Consider the following 20,094-nt stretch of genomic DNA (forward strand, 5'->3'; position numbering starts at 1 on the left):
TAATTATAAAGAAGTATTTACAGTGCTATAAATGTGCATTAATTTGTCAATTAATATTATTTGGACTGTTTAAACCAATCATATAATATACCAGAAAACAGGCATCCTATACATTAACAAAAAGTTAGTAACCATTAAAATAGCCATTGGCACACATATTCAAAAAATAATAATTCAAAGAATGTGTTACTCTTGGTACTACTACAGCTAAATCACAAAAATAATGACATAATGTAAATTCTCTATAATAAAAAATAATCTACTGAACACAACAAATTTCAGTTTAGTAGAATACATTCCTTTACCATCCAAGTTAATTGAAAACTAGCTTGTTAAAATATAATTTCCATTGATCATTTGCCATACCCAAGTAGAATAATAAATTGTTGACCATAATTTTACCTGTTTTACATTTTAACTTGTAACATTTTGTTTAAATAGCCTCACAAAACAAACTCAATAATAATGATCTTAAACATTTTAACTTCTGTCACTGTTATGTATACAACATTGTCAATTGCAGTGTATATGGAAGGAACTTCAATCTTTATATACCTAAATAAGCAAACGTATTTGTTCTAAGGCAGTGCTTTCATATAATTTCCATTGAAAATAGTAAATCTTTATATAATAGTTCATTCTCTTAAGCTATACATGTATAGAAAAAAAAAAGTTTTCGTGTTCACTTTATATACATCATAAAATTAAAATAAGCCAATGGATGGGGCAACTAATAGTTGATATCTTCCTTCCTAGCCACAATCATAAAACATTATTGTGCAGTAAGTGCATTGATCTACTGTACCATCCGTGACAGGGCACAGCCACAATACAATTGTTTAATTGTTTTATTGAGCCAGGATGGGAATCAACTGGCAATAATTTAATGATGGACACCTGCATGGTAATTGGACAGCCAGGTATACAAACCAGGTGAAATGTTTGTTAGGTTGTCTGTGTTAAGGCCTGTGTGGTCAGCCCTGAAAAGGTATTGTGATACTCAAAAGGATAAATGTTTTAAGTGACTGGAAAATGGTTTAGCTGTCCCGTTTATAGCTTAAGATTTGAAAAGATGAGTTTAATACTCCTAGAAGGAGTAAGGCTTTTGTTTTGTGTTTAAAATAAATATACAGGCACCACCCTGTTTCCACCCAATCTAATAATAATAATAATAATAATAAAAATAATAATAATAATAATAATAATAATAATAATATAATAATAATAATTAGTCTTTTCCTTGGTAATTGATTTGAATATTTCCAGATATCGAGTAGTTATTAAAAATGCTTCCAGGAAAGTTGTCTTGTAACTGGATGCAGTGTAACCTTCGGAAGAGCCTGATGAAGATGGTGAATGAACATTTGACGATTGTTCGTTGATGGTCCTCAATTGACATCTTATTAAAAAGTTTAAAATTTATTTTAAACGACATTTTGTTAATAACTGATGGAGTGACCTTGTTTGATTTGCTTTTGTGATCCGGTTCTGTACTGTATGTGCAAAGGAATATGTTACCAACTGATGCTAGTTTTTGTGTAAAGGCATTGTTTGAGGATGCACTTTTATAATATGCCAGACTTATATGTTCCTTTTAAAGCTATTCCTTCATATTTTACAATAAATGGAAGATTAATTAAACATCTCTACACATATACATAATTAATAATCTGCAACTCATTTAATGTTAGTATCCTGGATTTACTACAATATTTGTATGGTTATGAACATTCCAAAACATTAAATGTGTTGTGTCTCACACTAGCAGTACCAGTTATGCAATTGTAATGTGATCAGCCCTCAACAAATACATTAATTTTTTTCACTATATGAAATGCTAATATTAAAAACAACAACAACACATTATTAGGAATATATTACATTGGATGGGGGGGCTGTAGTTGTGAGGCAATTTTGCTTTAGAATCTGTTCTTTGAAGTCAAATAGTCCATTAAAAAGTGATGAGGATGCGAACATCCAGTTAACAACTGTGTTCAAGTCAGAGGCAAATCCAGCGTACTATTACCACCTTTAAACAATTAGAAATGCAGGAGAATCAACACATTAACATTCTAGGACTATTCTTGTTTCATTAAATGCCATTTATAGATTGCCCCTCCCCTGTTTTTGAGAGCTAGAGGTATCAATTAATACATCTGAAAGCACTTTTATACTCATTAGTTTTCCTTGGTGCAATAGCACCTGCTGTATAGATATATACATTGCAAACAACACCATGAAACTCTCTAAATCTCAAGAGTGATTTCCATGGTATGAAACTTTTTTTTTTTGAAAGACCACCTACTGGTGAATATGTAAGGAACCAAATAGTTTAGAACCCTCTTTATAAAAGCTAATATACTAAAACAATGTGAAATACTTCTTCATGAGCATATCAATTCAGCTGTGGTTTTAACTTTTCAAAAAGTTGGCATGTTTCAACACTATTATTATTTTGTTTCTTCACGGTGCCCATATGAATATCATATTCAAAAATATGAAAAATTAACTTCCTTTCATGAAATATACATAGCAAAAACGGTCACAATACACATGACTTTGTGCTTTCTTGTATATGTAAAAAGTCATGCATAATACAGCTTCTTTTAAAAAGCAGCAATATTCATCCAGTTAGGCTGATGGGCAATGGATTGGCAATACACAAAAACTCTTGATTAACCGTGGGAAATGGAGAGCACTAGCTTCAACCATATCTTGTAATGTTAGTACACAGAACAAGGCCACACAAGACCTCACTCCTTGAAAGCCTGGGTAGGTGAAGTCCCTTTATAAAATATATTTCTGGTGTTTTCAGGACTGTTACCTCTTTCTGGGATAAGAATGATGTTACCTTTCCTCCTGAGCGTAGAGTCACGGCTGGACGCTATGGACAGAGTCTCAGACGCAGTATCACTCCCCTCCACCGGGGTCACTCTTATAGTAGTTATCCCGTGATGATGGTGGTGCTCACTAGCGCTCTCTGGATTGCCTCTCTTCCTGTCAGTGGAACCATAGCCATCCTTAAGGGACTCACAGCTTTCAGAGTCCCTGTTCAAATCATTTAGCTCATATGTCTGACGGATGCTGCCTTTCTCCTGTGCCTTCCATTTCCACGAGCCAGTCCCATCGCTTGATGGAGCTTGAACGACTGGCCTGTTATTCTCCGGGTGTGCCTCTACCCTGACGATGTTGGCAGGTTCCTGATCCGTCAATGCTTTGTATCTTATGGATCCTGTGCAGCTGACATTACTGCCATCCGAACTCTTAGGGCTGCTTTGCAGCATCCCCTGTTGCTTAGACATAGCTATAACCTGCATTATTCTTGGCTGGTTATTAGTTCTGCAGGCTCCAGTTTTTTCTGCAACCTTAAGCCATTTTGATCTAGCGGAGCTGCTTTTGGGAGATGTGTTGACATTCTCCTGGGTTTCTTCAGGAATGTGAACCAGCTGTGAAGAGCCAGGTCGTGACTGGATGGACACCCTTGCTCCTCCTGTAATAACACTGGTGTTGTTAGTCAAAGGAGTGCTGCCAGGTCCGATCTTTAAGTACTGTCCAATAGGACCTTGATGTTCTCCACTGACACCCACCCTGAAAGGCTCAGAGCTTGACCTCATTTCCATTGTTCTCTGTGGTGAGTGGCCGGCTTCAGTCTCTATCACTTGTAGGGACAACTTCCGGCTCTCGTTTTTGTTCTTCCACTGCGAGAGCAGCTGCTTGGAGCGTGCTGAATCCATGGAGGCATGGATGGTGGCATTTCTTCTTGTTGGATCTTCAGGTGCAGACGTGTTCGCCCTGGGGAGTGTGTTGCTGAAGGTCACCATGTTCTCCTTGCCCATTGGGCTGCGCGGACTAATGATCTCCACATCAGCGCTGGCTCTCTTCAGGTTGGTCAGCGAGCTGGACTCCCTATGATTGCGGTTCAGGATACCTTCAGAATGATGGGAGGAAATCCCATCACTGCTGCTGCCATTCTTGCCTGGCAGGTGTCTGCTCGTGTCCTGGCTAAGATCTGTCAGAGGTCTCAGGGGCTCTCTGTTCTGGGCATGCTGACTTGTACTATCTTCACTAGGCTGGAAATTACCAACAGCATATAGTCCCTAGAAACAAAACAAACCAAACATCACTACCTCGGAAGAAAAAGAAATATGATCCACATTTTCTCACATTTTCTTGTTAATTCCACAAGCTGTTGTTTCAGTTCCCAGTAGATTATCTTACAGTATGAAAACAGCCTTCGTTATATGCGTACACCATCACAAAGCATTTAAGCAAATTTAGATCACCACACTGTGGCAGAGCAAAGCTCTGCCCTTTTTAAACATGGGTTTATTATGTTCAGGTGGCTGGGGTTGAAGTTGATAGGTTAACCAAAGTTTAAATTATAAACAAATCATTAAATTGCCCAGCCTGGAAACTGCCTGTTTTTGGGCACCTTTTGTTTTGCCCGGGAGCTCAGGAAGCAGGTTGATTTTTTGTTTATAAAAGGAGGCCTTGGTTTTGGGGAGGAAGCTTGTTTGTTTTGTGGTTTTTGAATTTTCTAAATCCAGTGAAGGCATTGCCCAGCCTGGAAACTTTATTTTTGTGAGTTTTGTTTTTGCTTTATTTGTGTTTGAGTATCTGTTATTTTGCCCTTGTGCACTTTATTTTTGTTTATTTATAATAAAATAGTTATTTTTTTGAACTGCAGTCTGTCTCTGGGCCTCTATCCACTCGCCAGCCTGCCACATTTGGTGTCAGAAGTGGGATAGCGCCACCTAGAGGCTCAGAGCAGTATTTTTTTTTTTTTTTTTTGAGAAAAAAAAATGGGAAAGAAGAGCAGACAGTGGAAAAGGCAGGACAAGCAGCAGCTGAAGAAATGTAAGCTGCTGCAGCCACCGCTGGAGGACCCGGCCAGCCTCTTCCCCTGGTGTTCCTGGTGTGGGAAGGAGGACCATCGTTGGCGGTCCTGCCCAGACGTGCCACCGGCAAACTGGTGTGGCCGGTGTGAGGAGGACGGCCACAACTGGGCAGGATGCCCCTACAACCAGGCCCAGGAAGAGGTGCCGTGTTCACCCCGGGCATCAGGGGCCACCCCACTACCTCCAGCACCACCACCTTCACCACCGTCCCAGGAGATCTGGGACTGGTTGATGCACCCTGAGGCAGACCTCGTCCACGATCTCCCCATAGTTATCAACACGCTGTGGTGTCGAGATGGGGAGAGGTGGGAACAGTGGGAGGAACAGCACCACCCGGCCTCCTTCCCAGAGGTTGCCCTCATGGTGGTTAATTACCTGGCGGTAGACATGGGAGATCCACCGGTCACTCCAATAAAGAGAGGTGAGCCGCCTTCCCGAGAGCCAGAGAGGGGTGAGCCGCCTTCCCGAGAGCCAGAGAGGGGTGAGGAGCCGCCGTCGCTCCCAGAGCCAGAGAGGGAGGAGGATCTGCCGTCGTCCCAGAGCCAGAGAGGGGTGAGGAGCTGCCGTCGCTCCCAGAGCCAGAGAGGGGTGAGGAGCTGCCGTCGCTCCCAGAGCCAGAGAGGGGTGAGGAGCTGCCGTCGCTCCCAGAGCCAGAGAGGGGTGAGGAGCTGCCGTCGCCCCCAGAGCCAGAGAGGGGTGAGGAGCTGCCGTCGTCCCCAGAGCCAGAGAGGGGTGAGCCGCCTTCCCGAGAGCCAGAGAGGGGCGAGGAGCCGCCGTCGCTCCCAGAGCCAGAGAGGGGTGAGGAGCCGCCGTCGTCCCCAGAGCCAGAGAGGGGTGAGGAGCCGCCGTCGTCCCCAGAGCCAGAGAGGGGTGAGGAGCCGCCGTCGCCCCCAGAGCCAGAGAGGGGTGAGGAGCCGCCGTCGTCCCCAGAGCCAGAGAGGGGTGAGGAGCTGCCGTCGCTCCCAGAGCCAGAGAGGGGTGAGGAGCTGCCGTCGCCCCCAGAGCCAGAGAGGGGTGAGGAGCTGCCGTCGTCCCCAGAGCCAGAGAGGGGTGAGGAGCTGCCGTCGCTCCCAGAGCCAGAGAGGGAGGAGGATCTGCCGTCGCTCCCAGAGAGAGAGAGGGAGGAGGATCTGCCGTCGCTCCCAGAGCCAGAGAGGGAGGAGGATCTGCCGTCGCTCCCAGAGCCAGAGAGGGGTGAGGAGCTGCCGTCGCTCCCAGAGCCAGAGAGGGGTGAGGAGCTGCCGTCGCTCCCAGAGCCAGAGAGGGGTGAGGAGCTGCCGTCGCTCCCAGAGCCAGAGAGGGAGGAGGATCTGCCGTCGCTCCCAGAGCCAGAGAGGGAGGAGGATCTGCCGTCGCTCCCAGAGCCAGAGAGGGAGGAGGATCTGCCGTCGCTCCCAGAGCCAGAGAGGGAGGAGGATCTGCCGTCGCTCCCAGAGAGAGAGAGGGAGGAGGATCTGCCGTCGCTCCCAGAGCCAGAGAGGGAGGAGGATCTGCCGTCGCTCCCAGAGCCAGAGAGGGAGGAGGATCTGCCGTCGCTCCCAGAGCCAGAGAGGGAGGAGGATCTGCCGTCGCTCCCAGAGAGAGAGAGGGAGGAGGATCTGCCGTCGCTCCCAGAGCCAGAGAGGGAGGAGGATCTGCCGTCGCTCCCAGAGCCAGAGAGGGAGGAGGATCTGCCGTCGCTCCCAGAGCCAGAGAGGGAGGAGGATCTGCCGTCGCTCCCAGAGCCAGAGAGGGAGGAGGATCTGCCGTCGCTCCCAGAGCCAGAGAGGGAGGAGGATCTGCCGTCGCTCCCAGAGCCAGAGAGGGAGGAGGATCCGCCGTCGCTCCCAGAGCCAGAGAGGGAGGAGGAGCCGCCGTCGCTCCCAGAGCCTATGCTCCCAGAGCCAGCGAGGGAGGAGGATCGCTCCCAGAGCAGAGAGGGAGGAGGATCTGCCGTCGCTCCCAGAGCCAGAGAGGGAGTGAGGAGCTGCCGTCGCTGATTTCCCTCCGCCAGAGAGGGGCCGAGGAGCCGCCGCCGCCGCCTCCGCCACCAGAGGGAGCCGGGCCGCCGCCGCCGCCTCCGCCACCAGAGGGAGCCGGGCCGCCGCCTCCGCCACCAGAGGGAGCCGGGCCGCCGCCGCCGCCTCCGCCACCATCCGCCACCAGAGGGAGCCGGGCCCGCCGCCTCCGCCACCAGAAGCCGGGCCGCCGCCGCCGCCTCCGCCACCAGAGGGAGCCGGGCCGCCGCCGCCGCCTCCGCCACCAAGGGAGCCGGGCCGCCGCCGCCGCCTCCGCCACCAGAAGCAGCCAAGCCGCCGCCGCCGCCTCCGCCACCAGAGGGAGCCGGGATTTCCGCCACCAGAGGGAGCCGGGCCGCCGCCGCCGCCTCCGCCACCAGAGGGAGCCGGGCCGCCGCCGCCGCCTCCGCCACCAGAGGGAGCCGGGCCGCCGTCGCCGCCTCAGAGGGAGCCGGGCCGCCGTCGCCGCCTCCGCCACCAGCCGGGCCGCCGTCGCCGCCTCCGCCACCAGAGGGATTCCGCCACCAGAGGGAATTTCGGGCCGCCGTCGCCATGCTACCAAAGACATTCGGGGCCCCCCTCAACCAAAGAAGTCTTGGGGGCTCCGACATCAACCCCGCCCACCACCACCCACCATAACAGCCCACCCAAGGGACATAATTGGACTCTTGGGGGGAGGAGGGGGGGAAGGGTTGGCCGATTGCGGCCGGTGTACGTTGTACATAGGTGTGTGGCAGAGCAAAGCTCTGCCCTTTTAAATTGGCAGGGATGGGGTTAACTTCCCCTACCTGCCTGGGTTTATTATGTTCAGGTGGCTGGGGTTGATTAGTTGATTAGGTTGATTAACGATCAATCAGCGCCCAGCCACCTGATATAAAAGGAGGCCTCAGCTTCTCATTTGGGAGGAGGGAGCTGAGGAAGCAGGTTGGTGTTTGTTTTGTGGTTTTTTGAATTTTCTAAATCCAGTGAAGGCATTGCCCAGCCTGGAAACTTTATTTTTGTGAGTTTTGTTTTTGCTTTATTTGTGTTTGAGTATCTGTTATTTTGCCCTTGTGCACTTTATTTTTGTTTATTTATAATAAAATAGTTATTTTTTTGAACTGCAGTCTGTCTCTGGGCCTCTATCCACTCGCCAGCCTGCCACAGGGACCCATTTGGAAACTATGCCCAATTGCTTCTTCCATTGATTTAGCACAGGAATAAACATAGAAGCAGTCTGAGTTGAAAGAGTAGAATAATCATGACATGATTACAATTTCGTGACTCTTTTTCCTCCATTCTACAGCTATAGTCACTTAGAGTTTATGGATTGAGACATAATAAAAAAAAAAAAAAAAAAAAAAAAAAAACTATATCCATAATAGCAGTACAATATTGCATGTTAGATTTTGAAATGTCACATTGTAATAATTCAGTATGTTAACATAACATTATTCAGCAGGTTTCTGACTTTATGAAGCAAAGTTAGTTAATTTAAAAACTTGACCATACTAACTGTATGTCACTCAACTATGGTTGCAGTCAGTGTTGCCCACAGAAATTTTCAAGCCAGGAACGATTTTTCCTGTCACGCATGAGACAAGACTATTTTAATGTCATTGCTGTTATTCCTTTAAAAGTTCATTTTTTAATCAGGCAATTAACTTGAGAATGCAAACAAACTTCAATAACACATGTACAGTGAAGCACAGAGAGCACCATTTACAGTGAAGTCATGGGGGAGCGTTTTAATTGTTGTTATTAACATAAAATATGCTTTATCACCAAATGTGCTGTGAAAACTGTAAGGTTACACTGCTGTCTGCCAGTAAAGCAGAACAATCAGCACCAAGCATCTGAAGGGATTTCGCTAATAGCTTGCTGTGGACGTGTCTGAATCAGGCATTCATGACAGTAGATAGCTGGGAAGAAGTATGTGAAGTCTTGGGTAAAATAGTTTACTCCTGGTTTTCAATTATCTCTAGACTCTCTTCTATACCTACATTATAAGTGCTGATAAGGCCAAATGCAAATCTCATACTGTAGACAAGGTGATCTTGTTTCTTCATCTAAAATCTATGACCAGCTCAAAGATATTACACACAAGCATAATGTAAGCACATGCAATGCAGCTAGTTAAAAAGAGATATCATACATTAACAGTCTGTAGTATATGTTACTGGTAGTGCAGTTTGGCCCTTGGTGGGCAACGTATGCCACATCTCTAAAGAAGCACCTTTGACTCCAGGATGATATGCTCTCTGTTAGAACATGGTTCTTAGCAGCTGGTAGCCTGGTTTGTCAAGTCAAGTTTTAAGGATCATACTGATTCAGTATAAACAACATGGCTAGGTAACACAAAATGGCTAAGTATTGAACTGCATGAGAATAGATGCTGGTAATCATGCTAAACTTTAGGTAGTATTACTAAATATTGTTTTTCATTTTATGATTATGACAGTTATATTAAATCCCTATTTTATGAAGCATATATGTAATTAATAATCCATATGAATTTAATAGTACATCAATAAAATAAAAAAGTACATACTATTGAAAGAAAATAAAGTCCCACAGAGGAGAACATCTCGCACAATACAATACAGAAATACCACATTCCATACTGAGAAATGTGATCTTATTGTTGATGATACTTACTAAATATACCGCTATTCCTCCACCAAGCACAAAGCCGCAATAGACGTCAATGGGATGGTTCTTAAACTGGATGATCCGGGTCAGCCCACAGATAATTGCACAGATGATGAAGAAAAAAACCAGCAAAGGTTTCAGAAGCTTAGAGGAGTCAGTTAAGGTGGCATTAAAATACATCTAAAAAAAGAGAGATGAATAACTGTTAGCAGGAACAAAAAGGAGAGTTACCGAACATCACAACAATCTGACTCATACACACACATTTATGCATTGTTCATATTTTGTTTATTTAATATAAAGGGCATGCCTGGTAAATAATGTATTAACAATAGTATCATACTGTAGTATTGCAGTGTATGTAATTTGTCATGCTACACTTTTTCTTATTTCTAAAATCCCATATTATTCAAAGCCATTTTCTCTGTTTGAATTTCGAATACCAAAGAAATTGTTCTGAACTGCACTGAACAGGGTTTCAAGTGAGTGATTACCACAGTGGAGCATGGTAGTCATACTGTTCCGAGAGAAAGCGTTGCACAACAGATGAAAATGAAAGAAAACAACTGCATCTCCTATCACTTGCAGCCCCGATCAGCCTTAAAATAATACTTTGATACTCTTTTATAATATTACATTTGTTACCTGTTTATAATACCATGATATGAGTTCTTACTCATCCTGTGTGTAAATATCTTGATGACTTTATGAAATAAAACAATATCTGTGACCGGTGATGCAGTAACACACCTTGATTAAGAACACATGTTATGGAATAATAAAGAGGTATACTGTTTTGCAAATTTAGACTTTAAGGAATTCCTTCAACTAGGGACTCTGATAAACAGTAACGAGTTACTTACAGAGATGTACACAGCTGCAAATGCTGCGAGAGTAGCATGTTTGGATGGGAATGACTTTCTAAAAAGGAAGGAGAATTGAATTATTTCATTGGTTTAAATGTGTTTAGAGCTCATTGGAGTGTACAATTATCTACATCTAGAGACCAAAGGCAATTCAACTGATTTATACTGTCTTTCCACGTACACTATGCATTTTAACATTATGCAAAAAAAAAAAAAATCAATGACTGACTCAGTAAAACAGGATATAATTGCAATATAATTGTTGCAATAAATCAAATGCATCTCATGTATTTCTAAAGCATTTCACATAAAACAGCACTGTGATCTAAAGTATTATGACAAGGGTGTTCGCTGTTATTTTGTTTTCAGATTTTAAGGATGTTCTCTTGTCAATTTTTTTTTTTTTTAATTTTCTGTTTGATGCAAATACTCTCCCTGGAGCAACTTTACAGTATGTGGGCTTTGACCAATTTTACCTGGAATGATTTATACACCAAGAAGATTCTTTATTCTACTGCCTGATGGTTTAAGAAAAAGTTATATGTACATGGCATTTAATACAGTTATTGCACTTGTAAGGAATGTAAACCAGAAGTAGGCCTGGAAAACACAGCTCACATCAACATTTCATGAGTACACTATGTAAAAGTTGTCAAAAGTAACTCACAATAGTAACGACACTGTATATTTTCTTTATGAAAACATATACATTTTACAGGAGAAGCCACAGAGCATTCAATCGTTTCCACTGCTTTTGTGAAAATGCAGGACATCCTCATTGAAAATTAAAAAGAAGACCTGCAACTGAATACAAACATCTTGTTCCAGAGACTCGCAGACTGAGTGACAATTGGGAAGCTTGAATGCATTTAAGTATTTTGTTAAATCGTAGAAAAACAAGAACTTCATATCCGGACTCACACAAAAATATTGTGAGCTCTGTGTCAAATCAACTCATGTATTGCTATTGTGTCATCAAGAGGTGCACTCAGTAACAAACAACATTCTTTATTTACATTACTAAGCAACACACAGCAGCATCAGCAAAACTGCAAAAATCCTGTGTCAGCAGCCAATACCCATATATAATCGTAATCTTTATTTTAAGAGTTTAAAACTGGTAGCAAGGACTCGATCCGAAGCGTTATTGATACTTACAGTTCTTAGTGTCCCTTGGGGCAATGCAGGAGAATTGCTGACTCAGTAAGCAATTCGATTGTGTGAAGGGGAAATCACTGGGAGAAAAAAGACTGCAGACGCTACTAGCTATCTCTGTATACGCACACATTAAAGAGCAACTGAGTTAACATATGCTAGAAAACATTACCTCACAACAGACAAAATCAGAAATTGTCTACGCCTGGCACTATTGCCATTTCAGTATTTTTAATTGCTCACTTTTAGTTTAATGGGGCGTTTCGTTCTGGGCTGCTCTGTGAGCGTGTGATCACATTTCAGTTTATTTATTATGTACTTAATTAGAGAGAAAGATGGATGAAAAATAATGTGATTGGACAACCGAGGGTGATTACATGTTTATAGCAAAATTGCACTGTCTAAATTGTAAAGAGAAATAACATGCCCTTTCAAATCCTGGGAGTATCTTAAGAGAGGATCTAATATCAGAAATATCCCCATAAATAAACATGACAGTATATTGAAGTTACAGGCTATGAAATAATTTTGTAGCTTCTTTTATCACATGACGTTAAATTATGTTCATATACTTTTTTTTTTTTTAATGTCCGAATCCTAAAATTCTAGGTGATGCAAAACTTTTGGCCATAGCTGTGTACATTTGACTAGTGTGGTGTGCTGATAGAAATTCCTTGCATTGAACACACAATGACAATATAGCCTCCTGACGATCAGGAAGGTGCCATTCCAACAACTAAATTTTTTGTTGTGAGTAGTTTATCTCGCTGTGATTATTAACCCTGTAATGCCCGTTTCTGTATCGAATGATAAATGCTCAGCCACCCCTCTATATTATTATTTTTAAATCCATCCTCACAAGCTAGAATCTGTCAGATACAGTGTCATATCTAGTAAAATAAATGAAGCAGCTTTTCTCATTTCAAAAACGCTTGGGCATTACAGGGTTAAAAGTTGACTGAAATATCAACAGATAACAGTGATTACTTTGTAAACCTTGAATAGCCCCTAATAGAATGGGTTATAAAGTGCTTTTTAATTCTATTGCTGACAGCATTTCTATGTTAAGAAAATAGCTAAAAGATGAAACCACGACACCACTTCTATATAGGAACAAAATGCCTTACCTTCCAGCATTCATAAAAACAGAGTCGGTTCCTGAACAGATATCCTCCACGATGAATGCATTTTCATCGCAAGAGGTATTCAGTGAGGTGTAATTAGGTTTGCACACAGTCAGGAAGTATGGAGCATGGTAGCCGGTTGACAACTGGATAATATCAGTGATGAGAGCAGTGGCACAGAGTCCAAACACATGAACCCCTAGCAGGGAAAAAAAAGGAGGGAAAAACAAAGCATATCACATTGAAATGATTTACATGTCACCACTGCCAGTTTTCACTGCTATGGTACAGGTAGTCGTAATAAATCCCTCAACTCCAATCTCTGAATTGCATTTAATACACTGTAAACACTACTGGATAATTACCCTGTACTCTGCAATTCTGTGCAGATTCATATTGTGTATTAAAAGCTACCCAACTTTCTTTACAAACTTGACTTGGTTTGAGTAGTCCTGAGCAAATAAGTTCTAGATTAACAGTTGACAGAGGTCCATGTTTTGTTTTAGGTGAAGTAATAACAAAGGTAGCTTCACTCAGGCTCAGCTTGGATGGGTGCTAATGCAGCCTCCCTACTACAAGTCTCAATGTACCTCACTTCTGACCTGAACAATCACGTCTGCTTTTTAATCCTGGAGCTCTTGCGTGCAATCTCTCAATCTGTGGTGGTCTTGGGATGTGGAATATTGCTGAGATCAGAAAATGTATCAATAGCATTGAATGAAACTAGATCAAAGCTTGTGTATTAAGTGATGATGCCACCAGGATATCTGCCTGAATAAAACAATTCCAGAATGTTTGTTGCTTTAGACCTACCAACAAATCTGACAGCTCTTCTAAGGAATGAGTTGAAGTTACAGCCTCCTGCGTTGATGTTCAGCTCGGATCCAACTCCGTTTCTTCTCTTGGAAAGGCAGCAGTAAAGAATACCCTCTCCAACCATAATCTGATGGAAAAACAAATGGTCTTCAAAGAAGGCAGCAGCAGTGCCAGTATCAAAGAATCTGACTGAGGGATGCTGGGATTGCACTTAGCGTGAAGGGTTTTCAAAGCCTAAGGCTCTGTGCTTGCTGCTAGTTCACTAGTGTGAAGTAAGCTAACTCACTTCACCCCATGGGAGGCTTGCAAGGCACTCCAGCACTAATAAGTGTAACTGCCTACCACGTGTGAACAAGATCAGGCAATTCACCCCAAAATTCAGGCAGGAATGGCACCTCACAACCTTCTCATGTCAAGGATCAGCACACCATCTTCCTAACATGTTACTGGAACTCCTCTTGATAATATCTAATCAACGCACATAAATCTCTCTGTACTGTTTCATTTCAAGTTTCATTCAGCCTCTGTGTAGCACTCAGTGATTACAAAGCTTCTCTTGCCTAGAATCCACTGTTAGTGCCAAACAATGTTGTTAAACTAGTCTACAATCAAAAGGCATCAAATGCTGGCAAGGAATTGTCTAAAAACTGTATGCTGCTGACCTTCAACTATTTTTAACAATTCTCTCTGAACCGTACAACTAAACAACCATACAGTAAAATGCCCTCAATCTGCTAAACTTTTGTATCTGCCAACCCAACATTTATACAGATTAAGGACAGACAGTATTAGTCACAGTATTAGGTGCAATGCAGTACCAGAAACAGGATTCCTAATGGAAGGAGATACACTGGAGGAAACTTAGGAAAATGTGTGGATGTTCATGTTTCTCAACATGTTTGTTTTATCTTATTAATGTAAAGTGTGCTTGCTGAAAAACTAATTATAATATGCAGGGATTTCTCTTATCAAAGATTGAAGGCTTACTGGTAGAGGAAGGAATGCCGAGACTGACTTTGTCTAAACTAGCAGACAGTATTTATGGCAATCAAATCTAATTGAAATTGATGAAGAAGCTAATAAATGTGTTTAACAGGCATGAACAAAAGCTGAGAAAAACACCCTGTGATAAAGGTGAATGCTGCAGCAGTAGTAAAGCAAACAAGCAAGGTATGAAACAGAATCTCCAGATAATTTAATTGATAATTACTGAGTAAAAAAAAAAGACAGTACCGTATATTACTTTTATCATCCACCATCCCACAAAAATCAGACAAAGGAGGTCCAGATTGAATTATTTAAGCAAAACCAAGACTAAAAGTAATAAGCTGGTTGATAACAACGTAATCATGACAAGCAAAAAAACAAATATAAATCTATAAAATGAATATCTCTAGAATGCTTTAATGGAAAAGTACTATATAGGAAAGGAATGTGTGTATGTTTGTCACTCGTTGTATGAAAGAGAAACTTTGTGTCACTTTGAGGAGGATAAGCATCCTTTCTGCCAGCTGAGATGCCGCCCTGAAAAGGACAATAGGTAAATTACAGCTGACACTACAAAGAAAACTAAATCTGCAGTAGAGACAGACATGACAGGAGACTGAAAATGGAGGCTTGTGTGCTTCTGAAAATGTGACTAAATATAAATATGCTAAGATGTCAGTCTGTTACCATTGACAATATAACTGAAGTACATTTTCACACAATCTAAAACTTGATTCAAAGTTAGATACAGTACAACCAATTCACAAAATGGCTCAAATCCAGTACCACAGATGACGTTACTGCAATATGTTTGTAGGGTAGACTGGCACAAAATAACATGACATTTGGTAGAATGCAAAGTCCAGAATGCTATTTAAAAGCAGTTGGATCACAGATTTCTATATTAAGTTGGTACCAAAAAAAGAGGCAAATCCTTTTCAAAGGATAAAGATAAAGAAACATAGAGATTGTTAACACAGCTTCTGAATTCTATCATGGTTCCTTTAAGTGTTGGCCCATGATACTGTTTTCACATGGCGCACTAACCACATTTTTACTATTGATGGAAAATATGATTTTTTTTCACTGTTGGTGTGCTAAAACCACAAAAAAAAAAAAAAAAAAAAAAAAAAAGTATTAGACTCAAAAGCTATACTGCTGTAGTTTACACTAATAAGTTGTGAACATCACTGAGTGAACATCGATTCAATCCAGACCTTACTTAACTATTTCATACCATTTCATTAACACATGATTACTCATTACACATATATTACACATGTATAGCCATTACAAAAACTTGTAACCAAATCCTGAAAAGCTTAATTATTGTTACAGGAACCTCATTTGAAGTATAATCATGGTGCAATCTATGCAAGTTGATACAGGGAATTATGATGAACTTAATCAACATGGAACACACTGACCGTGGCTGCAGGTCCAGCGAATATCAGGCTGAGGAGCATCAGGAATGGGATCACCTCATGGGCTGGCTCGATGAATGGCATGCTGAGGCTCAGGTCATTGCAGATGAACCCAGAGTGCACAGGTTTAAACACGTCAGTGAGCTCCAGAAAGTAAAGGCTGATGATCGAGGAGGCCAGGATCGGGAGCTGTAAAAAAAAACAATTTAAAAAAAAAGGGTACAAAATGCTAAACAATAAACAGGGAGAGGATGCTGGTGTCTACTTTTCTAGTATTGTGAATTTTGTATAATTTATCTTTTTCAGTGGGGTAAATTCCAATGCAATTAAATTGAACAGAAAGCTGAACAACTGTAGTCTAAATGATCCCAATGTTGCAAATGTATACATTATCAGAGCTAACTGGATCAATTTTTCTGCTCCACTCATTTTTATCATGCAAATTCTAAATTCACATTCAGCAGCTCCCAGTGTCGTGCAAGTCAATTATTTTAAAGTGCTTGGAGTGTATGGTTTCCTAAGAGACGGTCATCGCTGGATATTAGTTTTACTTTCTCAGTAACAGGATAACACATGGTTGGGATGGGGGCGGATGTGGCAGAGCACTAAGTGGTGCAGGCTGACATTTTTATTCTGTTCATACCATGGCAAAATGTGCCCCCATTTGCACCTACTGTACATTTAAAGAGAAACAAAATAAGGCCATTAATATTATGGTATGCCTCTAATTGTTTGTCTCTTAATTAAATGAATGGTACCTTATCTGCATTTTGAAATTCTTTATTATATTAATGTGATGATGTGTTAGGTACAGCACAGGACATCTGACAATGCCACAGACCTGGGCAGGCAGATTTATGCAGTATAAATGACACATAGAGTATATGCAGCTAGTCTAATCAACATGGTGGTGGTTCATGGAGAGGGGAACCTCCTGGAATGTTAGTTTTACACAAGCACAAACTCTATACTAAAAAAAGAAAAAAGTATACAATTGGAGATTTTATTGTGAAAAGGTAGGTGATACCAGAGAAAATGACATTAGCAATGCATGATATTCATATTATTATTTCTTTTATGTTTTTTTTTACTTTTTCTCATCTGCAAATTTGTTTCAATTCATTCCAGAGATGATTAATTGCACAATTCCCACGCACTTATATTTGGACAGAAATATAGGTCTGCTGTGCCACCTTAATAACAAAGTACCTTGCAAACCTTTCCCAAGCTGCTGAAGATGTATGCTGTATTCTTCATATATGAGTGCATCACTGAATTAATATTTAAACTGTTCACTGCACTTTGTCAATATAAAATCGATTTTTGTAGTGTTGATGAAAATGGTATTTCTATGAAAATTACACAGAGAAAGCAGTTTCACAAGAACAGATTACATATGTAGGCTATTGCTTCTTTCAGGCAGTTTGCTTCTGTGGTCACAATTGGAGCAAGGAATTGCTGAGGTCTAAACTAGGTTGAAGGTTTATCTCACTGGATGTAAAACAGCTACACCTCTCATAGTTCTAATTAAATATGTCATGTTGTGAATGAAAGAAAATAACATCCAATCTAGCAGAGCCTCCAAGGAAAGCAACATTTAAGCCAAATGTCCCATACGCTTGATTCACATGATTTGAAAAATGCCTGTACACCAATTCTCTGGGCTATTATTAGGGGCCTAGAGGCTATTGGCCGAGATGGATTAAGGATGGCATTAGTCTAATTTCTTGTTAACCTCAACCTTGAAGTTCAGTCCTCAAACAATTCCCACGTGTGTCTTTGGTTTACAGTACAAGAATAAGGTTGCAACCACCTAATTCCAATACCTAGTGTTGTCTGCAGAGTATCATTCCACTGGAAACCCAAACAGCTGAGTCAGCAGGTCTTCAGGTACTGTAATTACAGCCACCTGCAGGTAATTCTATAATGTAAGCTTCTTCATGTAGAATATAAATTGTGATAGTGGTCAGTGTCTGCCAAACGAATCTGATTGGTTAGGCATGGTCAGTCTATAGACATAATCTACATTTTTACAAATGATACATGACTTTTACAAAGGCTGCTTCTCTTCAACAATGAATAAATGCTTGTTGGTTGGAAACCAAAACAAACCACTACAGTTCAGTAACAGAGGCAATTATTTGAAAAATGTATTATTCTGAATTCCTATTGCAGTACAGGTTAATGGGATTCAGTGAATTGGAAACTTTTGAAATAAAAAGTATTCTTAGAAATATTATACAAAGAATTTGTGGAATTATACACAGCTCACATACTGCTCTAAGTTTAAATAAATGTGTTTTTAAAGTAATTATAAAAAAAAAATAATGGTGTAAATAATACATTCTATAACAGCCTTGTCAACATTAATTAATGAGACTGGATGAGACCTAATTAAGCACAGTGAGCATCTGTCTGTACAGTACATAATTATTGGAGATGTTAGATAACAAAAACATATCAAATATGCCATGTTTAAGAATCAAATTCAAATCCATATAGAGGGCACCATAGTTGAAATAAGACTTTAATACTTTGTTGTTGCTGGGCAACCTGTTACCAAGAGATCTATTTGCATTTTAGAGTTTAAGCAACATACAGTAACATTATACAGGCAGTGGGTACAGTATGTGCTAGAGGTACAGTGTTTCAGTCGTTAGAAATGTGCTAAATCCCATCATTTCAAATCTTATGATGACATACTGGTCTTACCTTGTTAAACTTGCTGCAGCCAGCATCACTATCAACAAAATAACACGTCTCACAACCAGAGCAAAGATTGGTCATACTGGTAACAAAAACACAGCTTGCAAAGATAGTTAAAGCCATGAGTAGAAAAGGCACAACAACAACACACCTGAATGCAACTCTACTTCAGGAATGACAATGGTCGTTGATACACATTTTGTCATACATGATTCCCACAGATTTCCTAGTTAATGAAAGGAGGTTAACCCCTTACCCCCCCCCCCCCCACACACACACACACACCCACAACAAAAAAGCTTCGATTGCTGCATCTTTAACACACAATATATCACATCCTTTATATTATTGCTGGCTATGTATTTAAAGTATATATTACCCGTTTAAAAAAAAAAAAAAAAAAACACTGTACTAAAAGCAGTAGATTCGCTTGCTTATCTTCATAGATGCAAAATGCAAGCACACCTACCTCCACAAAGTAGAAGCAAGGCAGTAAGGTAACGCTGTCTTTAGTCACCTTTTGTCTGTCCTTGCCCGACATGCTGGGTCTTTCTCTGTCCCTGTTTAACACGTGAAATAATCAGGATGGGTATTACTTTATCGAGTTGATTTCGCCTCTACAAATCCAACAATTACAGCTGGTGCTCCATTCCTAAGTGTGGCAGTGGATGGAGTGTGCAGTTTCTCTGCGGCTCACAAACCAAGCAATAACCAAGTACAGTGTTTTTCCAAACAAGAGGAAACCTCCGAATTAAGGGAACGGTAATGGCTGAATGAGTACAACATGCACGCATGAATCGGAGCAGCGGCTATCCTACAGATTATATTAGAATCGCTTGTCTTCGCTCTATAGAGAGATTTAATAATTGAGCCGTGCATTGCACAGTGTAACTCAAAGGGACCTGACGTCAGAGCTGGGCTGTAGCAGATTCACGTTTAAAAGCAGCAAGCTTTTATTCTGAAATTCATACCACTGCACCGTAAGAATCAGTCACCATCAATCTTGAGTTCTGAGATGATTTGAATAAACTTCACTGCATGCCTATATGTACAGGATGATTAGGAATTGTGTTCGTGTGTGTGTGTCTATATATATATATATATTATAGATAATATATATATTATATATATATATATATATATATATATATATATATATCAAATATACAAGTATATTTTCATATATAATTTTAATGTGAAAATAACACCTCCTTTTCGAAAACCGGATGGCCTACAACAGTATCATGCATTTCTATATATATACCAAAAATTCATTTATAATATATATATATATATATATATATATATATATATATATATATATATATATATATATATATATATATGTGTATGTGTGTGTGTGTGTGGTACACCCATTTGGTGTGTGTTTGAAATGATAACCTTAATCTGAAAGACATATAACAATTAGTGTTTTTTTTATTTATTTTTATGTGATTGTTATTATGCTTTTTATTGTTAATATAACAGAG

At 41.0% G+C, this 20,094-nt stretch overlaps 1 protein-coding gene across 1 annotated transcript; it reads right to left on the minus strand.

The window, feature by feature from the left end:
- Positions 1 to 1,245: 1,245 nt before the first annotated feature.
- LOC121330620 (2-lysophosphatidate phosphatase PLPPR4-like) lies at positions 1,246 to 19,466 on the minus strand. The gene is made up of 7 exons (XM_041277262.1): positions 19,074 to 19,466; positions 15,902 to 16,087; positions 13,485 to 13,614; positions 12,675 to 12,870; positions 10,390 to 10,447; positions 9,533 to 9,706; positions 1,246 to 4,097 (listed from the first exon to the last, which is right to left on the minus strand). The coding sequence occupies exons 1-7, from the start codon at positions 19,143 to 19,145 to the stop codon at positions 2,754 to 2,756; spliced, it is 2,160 nt and encodes a 719-aa protein (XP_041133196.1). The 5' UTR covers positions 19,146 to 19,466; the 3' UTR covers positions 1,246 to 2,753.
- Between the last annotated feature and the right edge of the window lie 628 nt (positions 19,467 to 20,094).

The sequence above is a fragment of the Polyodon spathula genome, chromosome 18, assembly GCF_017654505.1.
Source record: "Polyodon spathula isolate WHYD16114869_AA chromosome 18, ASM1765450v1, whole genome shotgun sequence".
Classification (NCBI taxonomy): domain Eukaryota; kingdom Metazoa; phylum Chordata; class Actinopteri; order Acipenseriformes; family Polyodontidae; genus Polyodon; species Polyodon spathula.

What these genes read in the sequence shown, in the direction of transcription:
- LOC121330620 (XM_041277262.1), bottom strand. Translation starts at nt 19,145, where the DNA reads ATGTCGGGCAAGGACAGACAAAAGGTGACTAAAGACAGCGTTACCTTA. An exon ending in TCGCTGGACCTGCAGCCACG is followed by an intron (nt 13,615 to 15,901) that starts GTCAGTGTGTTC and finishes TTTTTCCATCAG; the next exon opens with ATTATGGTTGGAGAGGGTAT. An exon ending in GTTTTTATGAATGCTGGAAG is followed by an intron (nt 10,448 to 12,674) that starts GTAAGGCATTTT and finishes CTTCCTTTTTAG; the next exon opens with AAAGTCATTCCCATCCAAAC.